This window comes from Apiospora kogelbergensis, assembly GCF_038363985.1.
Source record: "Apiospora kogelbergensis strain CBS 113332 chromosome Unknown utg000006l_segment0_segment0, whole genome shotgun sequence".
NCBI classification, from domain to species: Eukaryota; Fungi; Ascomycota; class Sordariomycetes; order Amphisphaeriales; family Apiosporaceae; genus Apiospora; species Apiospora kogelbergensis.
Genome location: NW_027117423.1, coordinates 3,435,846 through 3,454,273, shown reverse-complemented (window position 1 = coordinate 3,454,273; position 18,428 = coordinate 3,435,846). Strand labels below are relative to the sequence as shown.

At 54.9% G+C, this 18,428-nt stretch overlaps 7 protein-coding genes across 7 annotated transcripts; 3 read left to right on the top strand and 4 right to left on the bottom strand.

Annotated features, from left to right (window-relative positions):
• Window positions 1-309: 309 nt before the first annotated feature.
• PG998_009928 (uncharacterized protein) lies at window positions 310-1,491 on the top strand (the record flags this gene model as incomplete). Its single annotated transcript, XM_066876744.1, has 2 exons — window positions 310-601; window positions 785-1,491. 2 exons carry the CDS (start codon window positions 310-312, stop codon window positions 1,489-1,491), a joined length of 999 nt encoding a protein of 332 aa, XP_066728900.1.
• Window positions 1,492-2,451: 960 nt separating this feature from the next.
• PG998_009927 (uncharacterized protein) lies at window positions 2,452-4,970 on the bottom strand (the record flags this gene model as incomplete). Its single annotated transcript, XM_066876743.1, has 3 exons — window positions 2,452-3,694; window positions 3,738-4,424; window positions 4,480-4,970. The coding sequence occupies 3 exons, from the start codon at window positions 4,968-4,970 to the stop codon at window positions 2,452-2,454; spliced, it is 2,421 nt and encodes an 806-aa protein (XP_066728899.1).
• A 769-nt stretch (window positions 4,971-5,739) lies between these two features.
• On the top strand, window positions 5,740-7,196 carry PG998_009926 (to N-acetylglucosaminyltransferase SPT14; the record flags this gene model as incomplete). The annotated part of the gene is made up of 2 exons (XM_066876742.1): window positions 5,740-6,290; window positions 6,467-7,196. The coding sequence occupies 2 exons, from the start codon at window positions 5,740-5,742 to the stop codon at window positions 7,194-7,196; spliced, it is 1,281 nt and encodes a 426-aa protein (XP_066728898.1).
• A 689-nt stretch (window positions 7,197-7,885) lies between these two features.
• PG998_009925 (uncharacterized protein) lies at window positions 7,886-9,358 on the bottom strand (the record flags this gene model as incomplete). Its single annotated transcript, XM_066876741.1, has 1 exon — window positions 7,886-9,358. The coding sequence occupies one exon, from the start codon at window positions 9,356-9,358 to the stop codon at window positions 7,886-7,888; it is 1,473 nt and encodes a 490-aa protein (XP_066728897.1).
• Window positions 9,359-10,275: 917 nt separating this feature from the next.
• On the bottom strand, window positions 10,276-11,312 carry PG998_009924 (uncharacterized protein; the record flags this gene model as incomplete). Its single annotated transcript, XM_066876740.1, has 2 exons — window positions 10,276-10,743; window positions 10,800-11,312. The coding sequence occupies 2 exons, from the start codon at window positions 11,310-11,312 to the stop codon at window positions 10,276-10,278; spliced, it is 981 nt and encodes a 326-aa protein (XP_066728896.1).
• Window positions 11,313-15,075: 3,763 nt separating this feature from the next.
• Window positions 15,076-16,402, top strand: PG998_009923 (uncharacterized protein; the record flags this gene model as incomplete). The annotated part of the gene is made up of 2 exons (XM_066876739.1): window positions 15,076-15,083; window positions 15,202-16,402. The coding sequence occupies 2 exons, from the start codon at window positions 15,076-15,078 to the stop codon at window positions 16,400-16,402; spliced, it is 1,209 nt and encodes a 402-aa protein (XP_066728895.1).
• Window positions 16,403-16,809: 407 nt separating this feature from the next.
• PG998_009922 (uncharacterized protein) lies at window positions 16,810-17,466 on the bottom strand (the record flags this gene model as incomplete). The annotated part of the gene is made up of 1 exon (XM_066876738.1): window positions 16,810-17,466. The coding sequence occupies one exon, from the start codon at window positions 17,464-17,466 to the stop codon at window positions 16,810-16,812; it is 657 nt and encodes a 218-aa protein (XP_066728894.1).
• Between the last annotated feature and the right edge of the window lie 962 nt (window positions 17,467-18,428).

Here is an 18,428-nt window from a genome sequence, read left to right as displayed (position 1 = left end):
TCGAAGTGTTGTTTGTTAGTGTTAGTGGGGGCTAAATTGGTGTCCTCGCACTCGGGATCAAGTGTGACAGCTAAACCCAAATCTCGATAGCTATCCGGCGCAATGAGTTCCCCCGAGATCACTCTGACAAGGAGCAAGACAAGGAACCGGCCAAGGACACTATTTATGCCGAATATGGATGTATGTATGCATATATGGAAGACAGCATGCCACCCCCTACTGTCGGCTGTGTGTAAATAGACACCATGGCGCTCACTGCATTTTATCTCTAATACAACCTAACATACCATTTTCTTCATCCCTGGCAACATGGTGAAACTCGATGAAGTCAAGACCCTCAACGCGGCACTGCTGGCCGAGAGCCGCCGCCCGCTCATCGGCGTGTTTCTGGGAGGCACGTCGGGCATCGGACACATGACGGCGCGGGCGCTGACGTCCTCCGCGCAGCAGGCGAACGGCCACGCACCCCGGGTCTATCTCGTGGGCCGCAGCGAGCAGCGCGGCCGCGAAATCGTCGAAGAGCTGAAGGGGGATCTGCCCGGCGGGCACGTACCGGTTCGTGCGGGCCGAGGACCTATCGCTCATGGCGTGCGTCGACGCCGTGTGCGCCGAGATCACGCGGCTCGAGGGGCAGGAACAGGAACCGCGGATTGACTATCTCATGACGTCGCACGGGGGAGCTATCTTTCAACCTCGGAAAGGTTTGCTTCTCTTTCCCCTCCTCTTCTCTCGTTATGGGAATTACATTGTAGCTAATGCTTAATTATCTCCGGTGCTCTAACAGACACCAAGGAAGGCCTGGACGTGACCATGGCCATGATGTACTACTCCCGCATGCGCGCCATCCAGCAACTGAAGCCTCTGCTGCTAAAATCGGAGCTGCCCGCAGCCGTGGTGTCTGTCTTCGCGGCCGGCTTCGAGGCCAAGCTGTTCCGGGACGACTTGTCACTCCGCGATCCCCAACACTACAGCTACCTACAGGCGCGGTCACATCTGTGTCACATGCATTCCGCCTACCTGGCCAAGCTAGCCGAGACGCACAGTGATGATACTACAGGCAAATTGCGGCTAGTCCACATCTTCCCCGGCCTGGTTCTGACCTCCGCCTTTGACAATCCGGCGTATCCGGCCTGGTTCCGCTTCCTCTTCAACAGGATCCTGGTGCCGCTGTTTTTGAGACCCTTCGTCGCCGTCGACTCCGACGAGAGCGCTGCGCGTATGCTGTCTCTCGCTTCGCCTGTCCTTTACCCTGCCGCCAACGTTGGTGACGGGGGTGGCGAGACCGGGACGGGCGGGGCCGTTAGGGGTATGGATGGGAGCTTGGGCAGTGGTGCGTACTCTTTGGACTGGAAGGGTGACGACATTCATAATAGGAAGGCGTATGCTAAGCTAGGTGATGATGGGGAGGTGGAGGCGCTGAAGAACCAAGTATGGGAGCATACGAACAAGGCTTTCGAGATAATCGCGGCGGGGAAGTGCTTTACGGAGTGAACTTAGACTGAACAGCCGAGCCTGATGGGGATCAAAATCAGAGAGGTGCAAGGGAGGTCGGGGGAAAGAGGCGAGGGCGTGGCCTGATCGGCGAAGTCTCCAATCGATCCAGAATACGACTGATGAGACGATGAATCCAGGTAGCTCTTTGCTATTGTTATACCAGCTCATCACTAATAGCCATTATATTGACAACTATCAACCGAACCTCTTTAGGAAATAGCACGACGTCACCGACGTCATTGGAGATATACGCTGTGATACAGACTAGAGTCAGTACTGTCAGATAGGTTGGTTGTCTACTTGCTTACGACGCCCCTTTAATTCTCATCATTTCATCGCCTCTCAAAAACGAGCATATCAGAAATGTCCAATGGCATGCCACCCTAGGGCGGTCCAAATAGAAGGGACCTGCACTACAAAATTAGCAAAGCCAGAAGCTCTCTCTCTACTGTCTACTCTCTACTATCTGCGCTATTATATAATTTATAGATAATTAAAAGGTATATATCCTAGGACTGCTGGTTTATACCACACCTATGTTACTCTTTTATTCCACCATAACCAACACACACCATCATCATATCTGCCCCATTCAAAACAACATAGCAGCTCATCCTCACCACCTTGTTATACTTCCTAGCGGCAGGCTCATTCGAGTGCTGGATGTGTTATCCTCCGCGGTGTGGCAGTAACTGTCCGAGGCGACCACGAGCCAAGATTAATGACGACCATAACATCGTTGTCTTCAGGCTCGATCGCGTTCCGTACCTTTCTCCTCTTAGTGTAGGTGGTTACTTTCTGGTCGCTCTTCCTTAACTTACTGGGTTGCTTACACATTAAGAGAAGACAAAAACAAGAATACATTTCAAATCACTAAAATGAAATATTCTAGCACATGAAAACAATTCAGCCAGTAATGTTCGAATAAGGATTGAATTTTATATCTTATCTAGGGTATCAAGCCCCTCCTTCCTCTGCGAGTTGGCCAACAGCTGCCTCAAACCTGGTCTTCTTCTCCTCGAAAGCATCATCCTTTTCCTCTGTGATTCGAACCCTTTCCACCTCCCCAGACCGACGTACCGCCGCGTCCTTACCAGCAATATCGCTAAAGAACCATCGGGCCTCTTGGTACGTGTATAACGTCCAAGCATGACCATCTCGCTCGGCTCGGGCCGTACGACCGACTCTGTGGACGTACGCCGTCACGGAGTTGGGCATATCGTAGTTAATGACGTGCTTGACGTCAGGCAAATCAATACCGCGAGCGATCAGATCCGAAGCGATAATAATGCGAAGCTTGCCTGCTCGGAACCGCTTCAGGGTTTGAGTCTGCGTCTTGTCCGTGCTGTCGGAAGTAAGACATTTGACGACAGGTTCCAGCTTGGGGGACATGATAGCCAGGAGTCGCGCGAGTCGGATAGCGTTTTCCCTTGTTCGCGTAAAGATGAGAGTCTTGGGAGGCAAAGAAGGTTCATCAGCGGTTGCAGCAGAATCACTGTCTGAGCTATCGTCCGCATCGTTGGACATGATACGGTCGCTCTCAAGCAGGTCAAGGAGGAATAGGGGCTTGAGTTCCAGGTCGACTTTGATGGCGGATTCCCGGAGGGTTGCGGGCAGACTGAGCATCGTTTCTCGGCCACGCGTCTCATCACCCTCCTCGGGCGCCATTTCTACCAATTTGGGCCGTCGGAGTTTCAATGGCCCAAGCTTGTCAAGATCTGTTGTCATCGAGGCACTCACGATGACCTTGCGGACACCCGTTAGATGTGTCTGCATGTGACTGCGGCGTTGGAACAATTCGGTATCGGTCTGTAATTTTGGTATGACGACGTCGAGGAATTGTTGGTGGTTCTGCCCGAAAAACCTATCGGCTTCATCAAGGACGAACCAGCGGACGAAGTCCAAGTCAAAGCCGATCGTGAATTTGATATGCTCCAAAAGTCGGCCTGGTGTGCAGATAAGAATGTCGACTTTAGAATCGTACTCGAAGACATGGTTGGGTAAGATTTTGATGCGGTCTTCGGCTGCGAGCAGGCGGTTTCTCTCTTCGTCCTCGTTGTCATCGTAAAAAGTCCCGCCGACTCCGAGTCCTGATCCTCTCCTGGCGTTCTTTATAGCCTTCAGGGTCCCATCGTTCTCTTCTTTCGACCAGAGCAGCCTTTTCCTCGTCGAGAGACCTATTTCCCGTGGCGATGCCGACCTTGACTCGTTTCAAACCTAAGTCACTGAAGACATCGGCGCACTCCTCACATACTTTCGTGACTTGTCGTGCCAAATTCTTGGACGGAACCACCACTATGGCTCGAAGAAATGTGCGAGGGCTGCCAGACTTACTCAGATCGCGGATGATAGGCAGAGCATAAGCCAGGGTCTTTCCAGATCCAGTCTCAGATGAGACCAAAAGGTCACTGTGCATAGTGAGGCAGTGGTGAGGGAGGAGTTGAGGTATGACTGCAGTCTGGACGGCATGTGCCTCCTTGTATCCCTTTGCCTCTAGTCTTTTCGAAGCTTCGGGAGTTATACCGCAGTCAGGTCGCAAGCCAAAACTGGTGAACGGCTTCTTTGAATCTCTAGGAACTGTGATATGGTCGTAGATCCAAGAAGGCAGCTCTGTTTGCGGTGCTGTCGGGGGCTCGGGGGCTATGGGTTCAGGCTGGGGCAAGGGTTGCAGGCCATGTACTTCTTGTGGTTCTGGAGCGTCCAGCATTGGCACATCCTGATCTCCATCTTGATGATCGACGACATTCTCGGAGTCAGGAGCTTTCATAGACTTCGCTTTCTTCTCGAAGACCCCTTTATGCCGCGCATTGACCGGCTCCTCCTCAATGTCGGCATCGTTTGTCTCCGTCTCGGCTTTGGGCTTCTTCTTTTTCTCCCTCTTCTTTTTCTGCTCCTTGACCGGAGATTCCGGTAAGTCAGGGGTTTTTCTCCTTGGCAGCAGTTTCTGCCACTTCTGGGCTTTCCGTGGAAGGAGAGTCTGCTAACTCGGGGCTCTTCTCCTTAGGCGGAGACTCTGCCATCTCGACGTCATTGTCTAAAGTGGCGGCTGTGACGGTGGGCTCGTCTGGTGTTGTGGACTCCTCGTTCTTCTTTTCACTCTTCTTCTTCTTTTTGTCCTTCTTGTCCGTCTTGTCCTTCTTTTTCTTCTTGTCCTTCTTCGCGCCAGTTTCTTCGTTATCGGCTTCGGGCGCCTCTTTCGGTGCGCTATCCTCTGCGACTACTTTGGCCTTCTTTGCAGGGCGCTCAGGCATGGGCTCGTCATCGAATACAATCTTAGTATTTAGTTTTGCCGCTTCTTCAAGCTTGGGTGGTGGAATATAGCGACCGTACGCGCCGGACGCCGGTGCGCCAGTTGGTACGACAATGCCAGGTGGTGCGACTCTGGTAATCGGCGGCGCCGCAACAGGTCTCTGCTCTGCGACCGGAGGCGGCGCTGCCGCCGCCGGCTTGGCCGGTGGGATGTATCGCGCATACATGATGCCTGTGGCAGAAAAAGTTCCGACTGCTATAAGATAAACAGTGTAGGCAATTTATAAACAAAGTTTGGCTTTAAGCGGCGAGTGGGATGGAATGGCCACTCGGAAAGACGAGCACAAAGATCAGCTGCTGATACGAGGTCGACCGTGGGGCAACCGAGGTTTTTGACAGCCGACTTGTCACTGACTCTTGGATGACGTTGCGGGTGTTGAGGTCAAATCAATTGCAGTTTGCGACACCATGCTTGACTGCTGGTCAACCAGTCCCCCGAAGATTATTTTTTGCGGCCATCTGAAGACTGCGAAGCAGCATCGCGGAATTATTTCCCCAGCGCAACTGCATCCAGGAACGCTAAAGAATTTATTATGGGTATTGCATCTTATCGCTGGAAATCTGGGCGCTAGTGCCAAAAGCTGCTGAAGGTGCTCGGCCTATCGCTATCGGACCCCTGTGTGGATTCAAGCTTCAGCTGTACTGTAGGTGACGCCAGTAGCAGTACCTGTGAGCAAGTACTGAGGGACATCGTGGGTAATGGTTTCCACATGTCGACTTCGCGCAACCAAACTGCCTCGATCATCGACAATTGACCATTGCCAGTCGCAAGCTCATTACTTACTCACCTCTTGACCATTCATGCTCAAGGCCATGACAGGTTTTCTTAGCATGCTATTGAGCATAAAACTATTTGAGAGCGGGCAGGCTTGAGCCGGAACTAATACAACAATCAAGTCCTCCCATTCACACTCGCTACCTCTTTCGCCAGTCAAGATGCCGCGCCGTACGTACAACATCGCCATGGTTAGCGACTTCTTCTTCCCGCAACCAGGAGGAGTCGAAAGCCACATATACCAACTAGCCACGAAGCTGGTCGATCGCGGTCACAAAGTCGTCGTCATAACGCATGCCTACCCAGACCGGAAGGGAATACGATATCTTACGAACGGCATCAAAGTCTACCACGTCCCGTTCGCCATCATTTACCGATCCGCCACCTTTCCGACAGTCTTCTCCTTCTTCCCCATGTTCCGAAACATTATGATCCGAGAGCAGATCGACATAGTCCACGGCCACGCCAGTCTCAGCAGTCTTTGTCACGAGGCGTTGTTGCACGGTAGATCAATGGGCCTGCGTACCGTCTTCACCGATCACTCGCTGTTTGGCTTCGCGGAAGCTGGCAGTATCCTGACTAATAAGCTTCTGAAGTTCATTCTGAGTGATGTCGACCATGTTATCTGCGTCAGCCATACAAGCAAAGAAAACACAGTGCTCCGAGCGGCGCTCGACCCGGTCATGGTTTCTGTGATTCCCAACGCCGTGGTGTCAGAGAACTTTCGCCCACGGAAATACCCCCGGAGCCGCCAGCACCCAACAACGGGTTTGGCAACGCGACCCCTGCGGTCCATCATCTTGGCCCCAACGATCCAGTTGTTATCGTTGTTATCTCTCGACTTTTCTATAACAAAGGCACCGATTTACTCACTGCTTCGATTCCAAGAATCCTTGAAAATCATCCCAATACTCGCTTCATCATTGCCGGGTCCGGCCCGAAAAGCATCGACTTGGAGCAAATGATTGAGCAGAATGTACTGCAGGACAAGGTCGAGATGCTAGGCTCCGTACGCCACGAACAAGTTCGGGACGTTATGGTCCGTGGCCATATTTACTTGCATCCGAGTTTGACCGAAGCTTTTGGGACAGTTCTGGTAGAGGCCGCGAGCTGTGGTCTCTATGTTGTTTGCACTGCTGTCGGTGGCATTCCAGAGGTCCTCCCTGGCCACATGACTGTGTTCGCGAAGCCAGAAGAAGACGACCTTGTGGTTGCCACCGGCAAGGCAATTTCTGCCCTGCGTGCGAATAAAGTTCGCACAGAGAAGTTTCACGATCAGGTAAAGGCCATGTATTCGTGGGACAACATTGCCAAACGTACAGAGCGCGTCTACAAGGGCATCATGGGCGACATAACCGAGGCCGAATTCTACGGCTATGACGTAGGAAATACCGCGGCGTGGAACGGCGAAAGCCACTCCGGTGTTCGGAGCTTCGCTTTGATCGACCGCCTTAAGCGATACTACGGCTGCGGTGTCTGGGCCGGCAAGCTTTTCTGTCTTTGCGCGGTCATCGACTACCTTCTGTTCGTTTTTTGCGAATGGTTCTGGCCTAGGGATGGTATTGATATTGCAAGGGAATGGCCGCGAAAAATATACCATTCCGACGATGACGACTGAACGACTTAGTAGGATCTGCGGCATAGGCTGCAGATTGAGAAGTGTTTTAATTATGAGATACCCATTAGAGCGATTCGGTGGATGAACAGGGATTCGGTATACGGCAATAGCCGTGCAACACACGCGACCAAGATGTACATATGTATATGTCTACATAGCGAACATCGTCTTGGCCCTGTCCTACTGGACATGCAATTAGAATCAGCATCATACATCCCAAGGTTATTCCTCGGCAGCCACAATGACGTGTTCCCGAGATCTGAACATATTAGGGACACCCCAAGACTGTCATGCGTGAGAACATTCGTCGTGGTTCTATCAGAACCAAGTGGCAGGATCTTCTTGCTCTTGAGGTCCAGACGACGGTATGGGTCGCGTTTTGTAGGGCTCGAACAAGTGGCTGGCCAAGCCCGATGAGCGCCCGCTGAGTACCCACTGAGTACCCGGTGATCGACCATGTTGATGGTTTTGTGTTACTGGTTAAATTACTCATGTGCAGATATATCGGAGTGTGTGTGTATATACGTGCATAGAGCAGTCGCTATATACAGGCTATAGAAACAAGATTCAAAGACTTCATGCTCTATTGTGGTATATTGCTTGAGTGGCTGGCTTCCCGGCAGTTGGTTTGAAGCCCCTTGGTTGGCTTAAGTAGGAGTGACCTATATATCGGGCCTTCAAACCACTGTTTACTGCTGCTGCTGCTGCTGTTGCTGTTCGCCATCCCGCATCCGATCATAAGAGTCATCGATGTCCTCGGACCAGACAAACTTCATACGCTGCAACATGGCTTCGCCCAGCACGGGCAGCGAGTCTTCGTAGCTGAGCGCGTTCATCTCCTCGGTCTGCAGCTCGTACAGGTTCCCCGAGACACGGCTCGCGGCCTGGACCCTCTGGGCGCGCGGCAGCCGGAGGTCCTGGTAGAACTGCATCGTGGACTCCAGCGATTGGAATTTTGTACTGCTACTACTGCTTCTGTTCTCCGTCTTCGATGATGATGAACACAAATACTCTGCCAAAGCCCGGCCGAGGATCCACCCGTCCTCGACTGACTGGCCCGCGCCCGCCCCCATGTGTGGCAACATGGCGTGCGCGGCGTCGCCGACCAGGACAACCCGGCCCCCTGCGAAGTGCCACCGCCCCAGCGGCTCGTGGTCGTTGATGCGCCAGCGACCGGGCCGCTCGTCCATGAGAGAAATGATGCGCTGCACGGGCTCGTCGAACTCGGCAAAGTCGGCGACGACCTCGGAGAGATCGCACAGAGACGACCAGCTCTCGCGGATGTTCTTGTATTTGTTCTGCTCGCCCTCGCGGTCGTTGATGGGGATCCCGCCGCCCAGGCGCTTCGTGACGAAGGCCACGACGTTGAGCTTGGTGTTGCGCGTGATGGGATACGCGAGGAAGTGCTTGTGCTTGGCGACCCAGATGTTGGACCAGTGGTCGAAGGGCCAGTCCCGCTCCAGGGCCGAAATGGGCACGATGCCCCGGTACGCGATGGTGCCGCTCTCGACCGACTTGTTGTTGGCGTCGGTCACGAACTGATCGCGCACCACCGAGTGCACGCCGTCGCAGCCCACGACGACATCGGCGGTCGCCGAAGTGCCGTCACGGAACCTCAGCTGAACTTTCCCTCCTCCTTTACCCTCGCCATCAACATCAACCCCGTTGTTCTCCCCGTCGCCACCGAGAACAGTAACCCCCGTGCACGCCTTCTCCGTGTGCAACGTCGCCGCGCCCCTCTCGCGGATGGCACCCAGGAACAGCTCCAGCAGATCGGAGCGCGCGCAGGGCGCCTGCCGTACGTCGCCGGGCTCCGGGTCGGCGTCGGGGATGACCACAACCTCGCCGGAATCATCGTGGCGGCGGAACGTGAACCAGGTGCCCTGGCGCTGACCCGCGATCTGGATCAGCCCCGGGCCCAGGCCGAGCCGGTGGACCAGCCGCGCCGCGTTGATGCCCATGCCCACGCCGGCGCCGATCTCGCGGTACTGTGGGGCTTGCTCGTACACGTCGATCTGGATGCCCCTTTTGACATGAGGGGAGGAAGAGGAGGATGATTGATAATGGTGATGGATGGAGAGCGCACAGAATAACCCACCTATCCCACCTCCAATTATGGCGACGCGGAACGGCCCGCTGCTCTCCTCTTGTAAGTTTGACATTGCTTTTTAATCAGGAGCGATGTTGTGGTTTACACAAAGTAGTTGTCAGTTTGGTCTGATCGGCTGTATCTAACTTATATCAGAAGATGACCAAACTTCTCTTGAAGAAAGATAAGTCCATATATACGATATCTACAGAAACAAGCCATCAACTACACGATACTTTAAGCGACAGCGGGGTACGCAGGTAACAAAAAGCGAAAAGTCGGGATGATTACTTGCGACCCTCGGCTTGAGAGACTGACCTTCCCTTTTCCTATCTTCAAGGAAGCATCGGCAATTTATGATTCCCCCTTTCCACCCCCTCATACCCCAACATGGATAAACGATTCGTGGTGACCAGTCGATGTGTAAGCGACACGCAAACCTTTTACGGGAGCTGCATAAATATGGCCTGGGTTTGTACGGCCTCTTTTACCCCCTGCCCCTTTGATTCGCTTATCAGCATTTAGCCCTGACACGTAGTGCCATCCTCTCTTGCATTGAGTTTCTAGCGGCAACCAAGCAGAAACACTAATATTGGGGGAAGAAGCCCGACAGGTTCCCGTATCGCGTAGATAACGAAGACCAAGCAAAGATAACTACATGAAGGTATACACAAGAAGTTGAAGTAGGATATTGATGTGTAACACTTAGACCAGATAGATTATTCGCAGATGCCTCGAGAGTTGTATCTTTTTAAAATGTTTTTTTTTAATATTTCATTTCGGTCATATGTAAAGGTCGCCTATTCACATCACTCTCTGCCTCATGAACAGTTCCTTTTTCCGAAACCCAACAAAAAATGAGCGACTTCTATGGTATCAATATTTAGCTAGCAACCCCTTAATCCGATAGCTCCTCTTCAGTGTATAATCACAGCTCAATAACCCAAACAAAAGGTAATATACACATCCCCCCCTTTCTGTCGGTTCCCCTCAGCCCGTGAGCAGGGGACTACGGGGCAACACCATCACATCACGAAGGATGACTGGCAGTTTAGAAAGCGCGGCGAAGCACGCGGAAACCGCGAGAGTCAACGGTGGGTGATCGCTTCGCAGTGTTGTTGGCGGCAGCTCCATCAGCGGGAGCGGCAGACGCGGCCGGAGGAGGAGGAGCAGCGCCGGAAGCAGCGGGAGGAGGGGGAGGGGGAGCAGCGCCGGAGGCAGCAGGAGGAGGGGGAGGAGGAGCGGCGCCAGAGGCGGCAGGAGGAGGAGGCGGGGGTGCACCAGAGCCCTTGGGAGGTGGGGGAGCGGCACCAGCAGCAGGAGGCGGCGGGGGAGCACCAGAGCCCTTAGGAGGCGGGGGGCGGCAGCAGCAGCCTCAGATCCCTTAGGAGGGGGCGGCGGGGGAGCGCCGGAAGCACCAGGGGGCGGGGGAGGAGCAGCAAGAGCAGCGTCTGAGCCCTTAGGAGGAGGAGGCGGAGGCGCACCGGAGCCCTTAGGGGGGGGGGGAGGGGCACCCGAGGCACCAGCAGGAGGCGGAGGTGGAGGTGCGGCACCAGCAGCCTCAGATCCCTTAGGAGGGGGAGGCGGGGGGCGCGCCAGATCCAGCGGGAGGAGGAGGAGGAGGCGCGGCGCCCGAGGCGGCCGGGGGAGGTGGCGGCGGTGCGCCCGAGGCGGCAGGCGGGGGAGGTGCGGCGGCAGAGCCGGAGGCAGCAGCCTTGGCCTTGGCGGGGGGTGGCGGCCTTGGCAGCCGGGGCAGCAGCGCCCTTAACGGCGACTCCCTTGCCAGCACCAGCACCAGCAGCGGCTTGCTTGCCCTTTCCAGCGGCGGGGGCGACGGCACCGGGGCCGGCGGCAGGGGCGGCTTGGCGGCCCATGTTAACGAAAGGGACGGCGGCGGCAGGGCCGGCCAGGGCGACCAGGGCACCAGCTGTGCGGCGGTTGGGGATGGCGCCCAACTGGAAGCCGGAGACGGCGGTCGAAGTGACCAGGCCCGTCGCCAGGACCTGTACCAAAGCTGAGTAATGCATTGTGTCGGAAAGAAAGTAAAAACTCAGGACAAGCCGAGATGTGGGAAAAGGTGGTCCGGAGTGTGTGGTCTTCAAAAGCGAAAATTCAAAGATGAAAGAAGGTCAACTCCAGAGGAAAGAAAGGAAGAAAGAAGGATATTCGACTAGCGAATGGTAGAATGGAACAGGTTGTTGAGGATGAGGAGAGAGAGAGTATTACCAGATGAAGCGATGCGATCTGGAATATATAATAGCAGAAAGTCTGTTACCCATAACTTTCCCGATCCCAAGTCCACAATATCCTCGACCGCCTGTAGAAGTCCGACGACTATGGGACCATGGAGCCCTGCGATACGCTCTCGTCGATATAGCATGGGGGTGGTGTTAGTCCAGCATGTAGAGTCGAGATGCCAGCGAGCACTAGGAGGCGAGGCTGTGCTGTGCGTGCGGGTTTGTCGTAGACCATCGACGAGACAAGACTTTGGCAGTCTGAGCACCCAAGGTTTCATGGGTTCTCGTTTGGCTGTTTTTTGGCAGGGCGATTGGTGATTCTCGTCATATCTGGCATCCCTGCAGGCGATGCGATGGGATCATGGAACGATCTTTCGGCGGGACCGGGGGTGCGCCATGGGTAGGGCATGGGTATCATGATGAGTATCATGGGTACGGTCAAGGGGTTGTCAAGCATGTGGAGCCAGGCACAGGCGTGGTTGCGATTTGCTCGCTCGAATCAGACTGGACAGATACACCACAGAGTCCGGGATCATGCGACGGTGACGATATGTCCATTCCTGATGGTCGGCCCTTGGGCACTGCTTGGGGCCCTGGGTGGTGTTCTGGTGGTGGTGAGTGCCTAGGCCGTTTCAAAATATACCCCGTTTCGTCTTGAGTTGCTTCGAGAAGACGGGGCTCTGCTTGTTTGAGATGTTGCGATGCGTCCAAGTAGCCCAAGACGACCAGCGACGATTGAGTTTTTTTCGGAGATTTTTCGATTTGCATCGCATCGCCGGGATTGTCTCCTTGTGCCGCCGATATTGATACACAGATCATAGCATATCATTACTCTACACAGCGAGAAGCACGAAGAAGGCTGTGCTGTGTCCAGCGTTATGCGGATCAGCCGCTGCAGTGGACTCTCGATTAGCGTTACCGCCCTGCCCTGCGGTTAACCGTTAGGCACTCACGAGGCGACGGGAAGGACCCGAGGCTCTCGGCAGGGGTAGGGGGGTTGGCTCACGATGACTAAGAAATCAATACCTACTGGACGGTTGCCGAGACGGTTGTTCGTCTGGCCCTATGTTTACACAGTACTTTCAGTTGCAGCCAACATTCCAAATCAACCAGACTGCTGGAGTTGTTTGGTCTCAGAAAACAAGGCGAAACCCTTCTGAACGAATGTTATTGCTATCAATTCCAGCCGGTGTCTGTTTACCGTCAAAGTTGCGGGTACGAACCAGATGTTTTGTGCCAATACGAACAACAGCCCAAATTGTTTATCAATCCGAACACATCGTCGCACACGCAATTAGACGACCTGCCACCTGTAGCCCACTCGGCAGGCCGCATTCAAGAGGATACGGCATACGAATAAAACCCCATACCGCTCAAACTTGGGTCTGGACTTCAGCCGAGGCCACTGAATTAGGTATGCCGCACAGCGGTTGACAGCGAAACCAGAGAGGAGACAAACACTTTCTGACAGTGGCAGCACTGAATCGCTGTACCCAGCTGTCAACTCAATTAGATGGACGCCGAACAAGCAAAAGCAAACCGAAAGAGCCTCATCCAATACCAGGGTCGGGGAGTCGGAGCTCAGCCACTTAACACGGCCTATATCTTTTGACCTGATTCAACGATTCAAACACCGCTCGTCTTAACCTACCTTCAGGTGGGCTTCTTGGCATGTTGGTTCGGGGCCAAGGGCCAAGGCCCGGTGGACATCAAGACATCTCTTGGTGGACCATCCCCATCTAGATCGGACCAAAATCCCGCAAGTTTAGGCCAGGTAGGGTCGTGCCTAGTTCGCCAACGGTTTCGGGTTTGGAGTTTGGAGTTTTGGGACACCAAAACCCGCTTTACCACTTTACATACTCCAAATATCTGACGCACACAGGCACCTTCAACAGCTTTTCCGATTGCTTACATGTTGTCTTGGCAAGACTGACATGTTTTCAACAATGGGCAAGCGCTGCTTAATCGGGGGTCTGGAACCGCATCTCGGTTGTGACGGCCGTCCTCTATGGGAGGCTGGGGAGTCCCATAACATCTTCCTCGATTCACCCTTTCCCACTCGGTAATCCATCTCCCGGTCATACCCTGGTTCAGCCTCCTCTGCTAGTGCGGCCGCTTGAGTGAAGAAGTAACGACTCAGCTTCCGTTAGCCCACGAGGGGATGGGCATCGACGCCATGGTTCTCCTCGTCGATTAAGCTGATGATCTCAATAGCGTCTGGGTCGCCTGAATAAGCTCTTATTTGCATGAAAATCGCCGCGGTACCTTGCTCAACCAGCCCCGTCTCGGGGAGGAGCCAGGGGGACGGGACAGACACACCAATGTTGCGTGGAAAGACGACTCCGACTCTGGCCACAAAGAAGAAACGCGTCGATGGCGCAGAAGTTCAGCTCACATGCAGTGTCCAGATCCAGCCTCCAGGTTGATATTGCCAACATCGTAGGCTATTTTGTCGCACGTCGCAAACTCGTTCGATTCATGCATCAGCTGTTGCTGGAAGAGCGTACTGCCGTGCTAGTCTACTTCACCATCCACTTGCCCAGCTATCCGGTATGGGATTAAACGATACATACCCATTCTCATTCCAGCCAGCCAGGAGCTTCGGATGCTCCGTCCATATGCCATCTGATATCAACTTAATCAAGGAACGTCCAAATTGGCTTTGAGGGTCTGGGGCAGCGAATACCGTTGAAGGAGGCAGTGCCGCTCCCCCTCTCTTCGGGCCAGGCGTCCACGATATCACCAGCTCCCAGCAAACACGGGAAGAGGGCTTACCCACCAGAAAACCTTAGAAACCGGGCCTTGGAGCCGCGGCTGTACCATATTGACAAGGCCTACGGAGTACACAACATAACTTACTTGACTCGTTTGTACCAAGATATGCCATCGTCTCGCCGAGTTATGACGTTGAACTTGTTTATCTGTCTAATCTACCTACGGATAGCAGAATAGTCTAATGATGCCCCTATTCCGTCTGTAAGGATTGGCATTTGAACTACATGCTTGGTGCCTCGACTCGACTTCCGATGTTTCTCCTGTCAGCATGTTCCTGGGTTTGGGGACGGGAAGATTTGTCAGTGTTGAGACAAGGAACATGTTTGTGAATCACGGCGGTATCCAAGCATGACCGAGTCAGACGTATTAGTGGCTTGGTAAGAGATATAGGAGCTTATTAATCGGGGTATAGCGGATCGTGTGATGGGACGATTTCTTTTGCTTGCCCCTTCAGGTATCAGGTATAGCATCCAGCAAGCATCAAGTGCATCAAGTAAGTAAGCCTGCCTGTATTTTGGTGTCTGGATTGGAAGACGGCCCTGGAAGGGGGGGATGGACGGCAAGACGGGTGGCCCACTTGGGATGCACAGCAGTTGCAGGCCCCCCGCCAGACTAACGGTTAAGCTTAATGTCCCCTCCAAAGCGATTGTCCCTAGGCTCGGCCCCTTGCTCCCTTTCGTTGTTCATCCTTCACACGGGCGACAACAACGCAACCAGCTACATGCCGAGGTAGTAGCTTGCAAGTCGACTGCGCATCTGTTTGATCGCCCATCTCACCATGCCTCTGTAAGTCGTCATTCCACTCCATTCCACGTCGCGTCTTCTTGTCCGAAAGAAAAGCCAAGACAAAAATAAAGTCAGAGACCCAGGAAAACTAACGCAAGCACCCACAAACCGCACACAGCCACCTCCTAGGCAAGAAATCATGGAACGTCTACAACACGGCCAACATCGCCCGTGTCCGCGCCGACGAGGAAGCCGCGCGCGCCCGTGAAGAGGCCGAGGAGCAGAAGCAGCAAGAGCAAGACGCCGAACGCCGCCTCGCTGTCCTCCGCGGCGAGGAACCGCCTCCACTGCCGCCCGCCGCAGCCGTCGCCGACCCCGCCTCCGGTCGACTTCGAGACGATGACGACCGCGAACCATGGCGGATGGGCGGAGGCGAGCGGCGCAAGCGCAAGTGCGCCGGCGAGGACGATACGGATTTCGAGATGCGGCTCGCGCGGTCACGGACGGCCGAAGGGGCTACCACATCCACCTCAACAATGAATGAGCCGCAGTCGACGCCATCCTCCCTCGTCGTTAAACACAAGAGCAGCGACGCACCCCTCGTCGACGCCGCCGGCCACATCGACCTATTCGCGGCGCCCGCCGTAGACAAGAAGAGGGAGGTTAAGGACAAACCCAAAGAAAAGAACCCCGAGGCCGAAGCCGAAGCGGCGCGCAAACAGCGCTCCTTCGAGGACCAGTATACAATGCGGTTCAGCAACGCGGCCGGGTTCCGGACAGAGCTGTCCAAGACGGCGTCGGGGCCCTGGTACGCTGCAAAGCAGGACCTGGAGGCGGTAGTACCAGGGAAAGACGTGTGGGGCAACGAGGACCCCCGGCGGCCAGGGCGCGAGGCGGCGCGCATAGTGGCGAGCGACCCGTTGGCCGCCATGAAGCGCGGCGCGGCCCAGGTGCGCCAGGTGGAGCAGGAGCGGCGCGCGGCGAACGCGGAGCGTGACAAGGAGTCGCGGCAGCTGCGGCGAGGAGATGAGGACGAGAAGCGGCGGCGGCGTGAACGGAAGAGGCATCATCGTCGGCATCGCGATGAGGGCGGCGATGGCGGTGGCAGCTTAGATGCGCCACGGGCAGAGTCACAGCAGCGTTCCGACCACAGGCATAGACATAGGCACAGAGACGATGAGCCGGAAATGAGTCGAGATCGACACAGCAGCCGACGTGATCATGAGACAGAGAGAAGCCATAGCCGGCGACACCGTCACGACTCTGGCGAGGACAGGGAGAGGCAGCACCACAGGTCGTCACATCATGATGAGAAGCGGCAAAGGCGGTCAGATGACGGGCGCTCGGAGACAAGGCAACATCGCGAATCAAGGCGATGATGAGATTATGATTGATTATTAGACTTACAAGGCATACCTCCCAGTATATGCTCTACTAACGAGATAGATACCCAACTTAGATAATCCGCGTTAGCGAAGGTTATGAAAATACCATTGTTATGAAGCTCCATGCATCTATACGATGCAGCCTTGATTAGTCTCCTTTGCCATCTGCGCGACCAACTACCATTGCTCATGAAGCTTTACGGGGAACTAGCTCGCCAGGTCGTGGCTTTGGCTTGGCTGTTTGTAGACTGGCATTGACATCATGCCAGTAGCATCTGGCAATGTTGGTTCAACACGGATGCGAGCGACGATAAGAGGCGTAAAATATCGCGCGCCTTTCTCTCTCTTTCATGCTCAAACCATTCATTATGGTGGGGGTTGTCGAGTCAAGGATTCACCCCTCATGATTTCCCTTGCTTCCAGGGCAGCTGAATTTGGATCTCGCGCAGGTCCTTCTCAACATACTCGACCACCTTGGGCGCGCTCTGCAGGCTCTTCAGCGCCGCCGTGATGCCCGCAAGCGTCTCCGTCGACAGACCCTCGGGGCGGTCCGTATAGATATCGACGCCTTCGGGCGTGAAGAGCGTCGCGGCGAACCACGTCACGGCCCAACGCTCCACCCCTCCTCCGGGAGCGGACGCCGACGTCAACGGCCGCTCGCCCCAGCCCAGGACCTCCCAGTGGCTACTGGCGATGACGAGCCAGCCCTTGCCGCGCCAGTTCCACGAGGCGGGGACCGTCGGGTCGGGCTTGTCGACGCCGGCGACGGTCTTGTATGCGCCGCTCTTGTTGGCCTTTTCGTACTCGACCAGGTCGTCGATGTGCGTCTCGGCGGGCGTCGCGGTCGGGAGCGGCTTGTATGTGATGCGGACGTTGCGCGCGGAGCGCCACATGGGCAGCGTCGAGTGCGTGACGGACCAGGTGCGGTACAGCCACTCCAGAGGCGGCGCGACGAAGGCGGCGCCATCAGTCGTCGAGGGTTGCGACTTGTCGGCAAGGTACACCGACGGGGCCCGGAGGCTGATGGTGGACGGGGGTTTTGTCGAATCGGAGGCCATTGTGTGGTAAGGATCCTGATAGTGTCGCAAGAAGGGTTATGGCTCTTGGGAGTGTTGACAGAGCGCAGCGCACTGCGGTTGGCTGTACAGACGGTGACACGTATATAAGCTGCTTAGAAATAAAAGCTTCATCAGACACCTACCATTGAACTAATGACGATGGCAGCTGAGGGCTTCCTCCAGGTGCTGGAGCTGCTCATTTCGGCAGCTTTAGTTCCCGGCACTTGCTCGCGATAGAGGTCCAGATGAAACAGCACTAACGATTTGCATGTGCTATGACGCCTGGAATGCTCCGTCAGCCACTCACAATCAATTGGTAGCAGCCCGTCTATTGGTCATAAGCATAAGGGATCCAGCAATGTGAGCTTCGTGGATAAACCATCAGTCCGAATGCGTTGTCAACAGATCAAGACAACAGGGCTGGCGCGAGTTCCGGACGTACAAACATGATGGGCGATCAACAAGCAAGCTCCTATTAGCTCTGATTCTCCACATCGGCGGCTTACAAGTCTCCATGGCGGACTTCAGCCCCGATGGACAATCACGGGTTAACCTCCAAGCAGATCGTCAATGGTGCAGAAACGTATGTGCAGGATGCCAACCACCGGGCGAATGGTATACTTCTGTCATACCTCGGGCAGTTGCGGCTGATAACAGAGATGCGGTGTAGTGTAGTAGTGTGAGACAACACTCGTCGCTTGCTCATAGGCGCAGGGAGAATGATATCGAAACAGCACTCGCTGTTGATAGGTGATGTTCGGGAGGAGAAAGCGAGAAGATGGTGGGCTGGCCACTAAGAGAGACACCCTCCCCGAGCGATCGGGTCCGTAAGATACACACCTATGCTTTGGCCTCGTGCAAGCTTTCCCCAGGTGAGACTGGGACGGACGGTTGGGTCCTTCCCGTGCCAACCACACACAAGTGACACCACACCTTCACATATCAGGCCTCCCACTTGAACT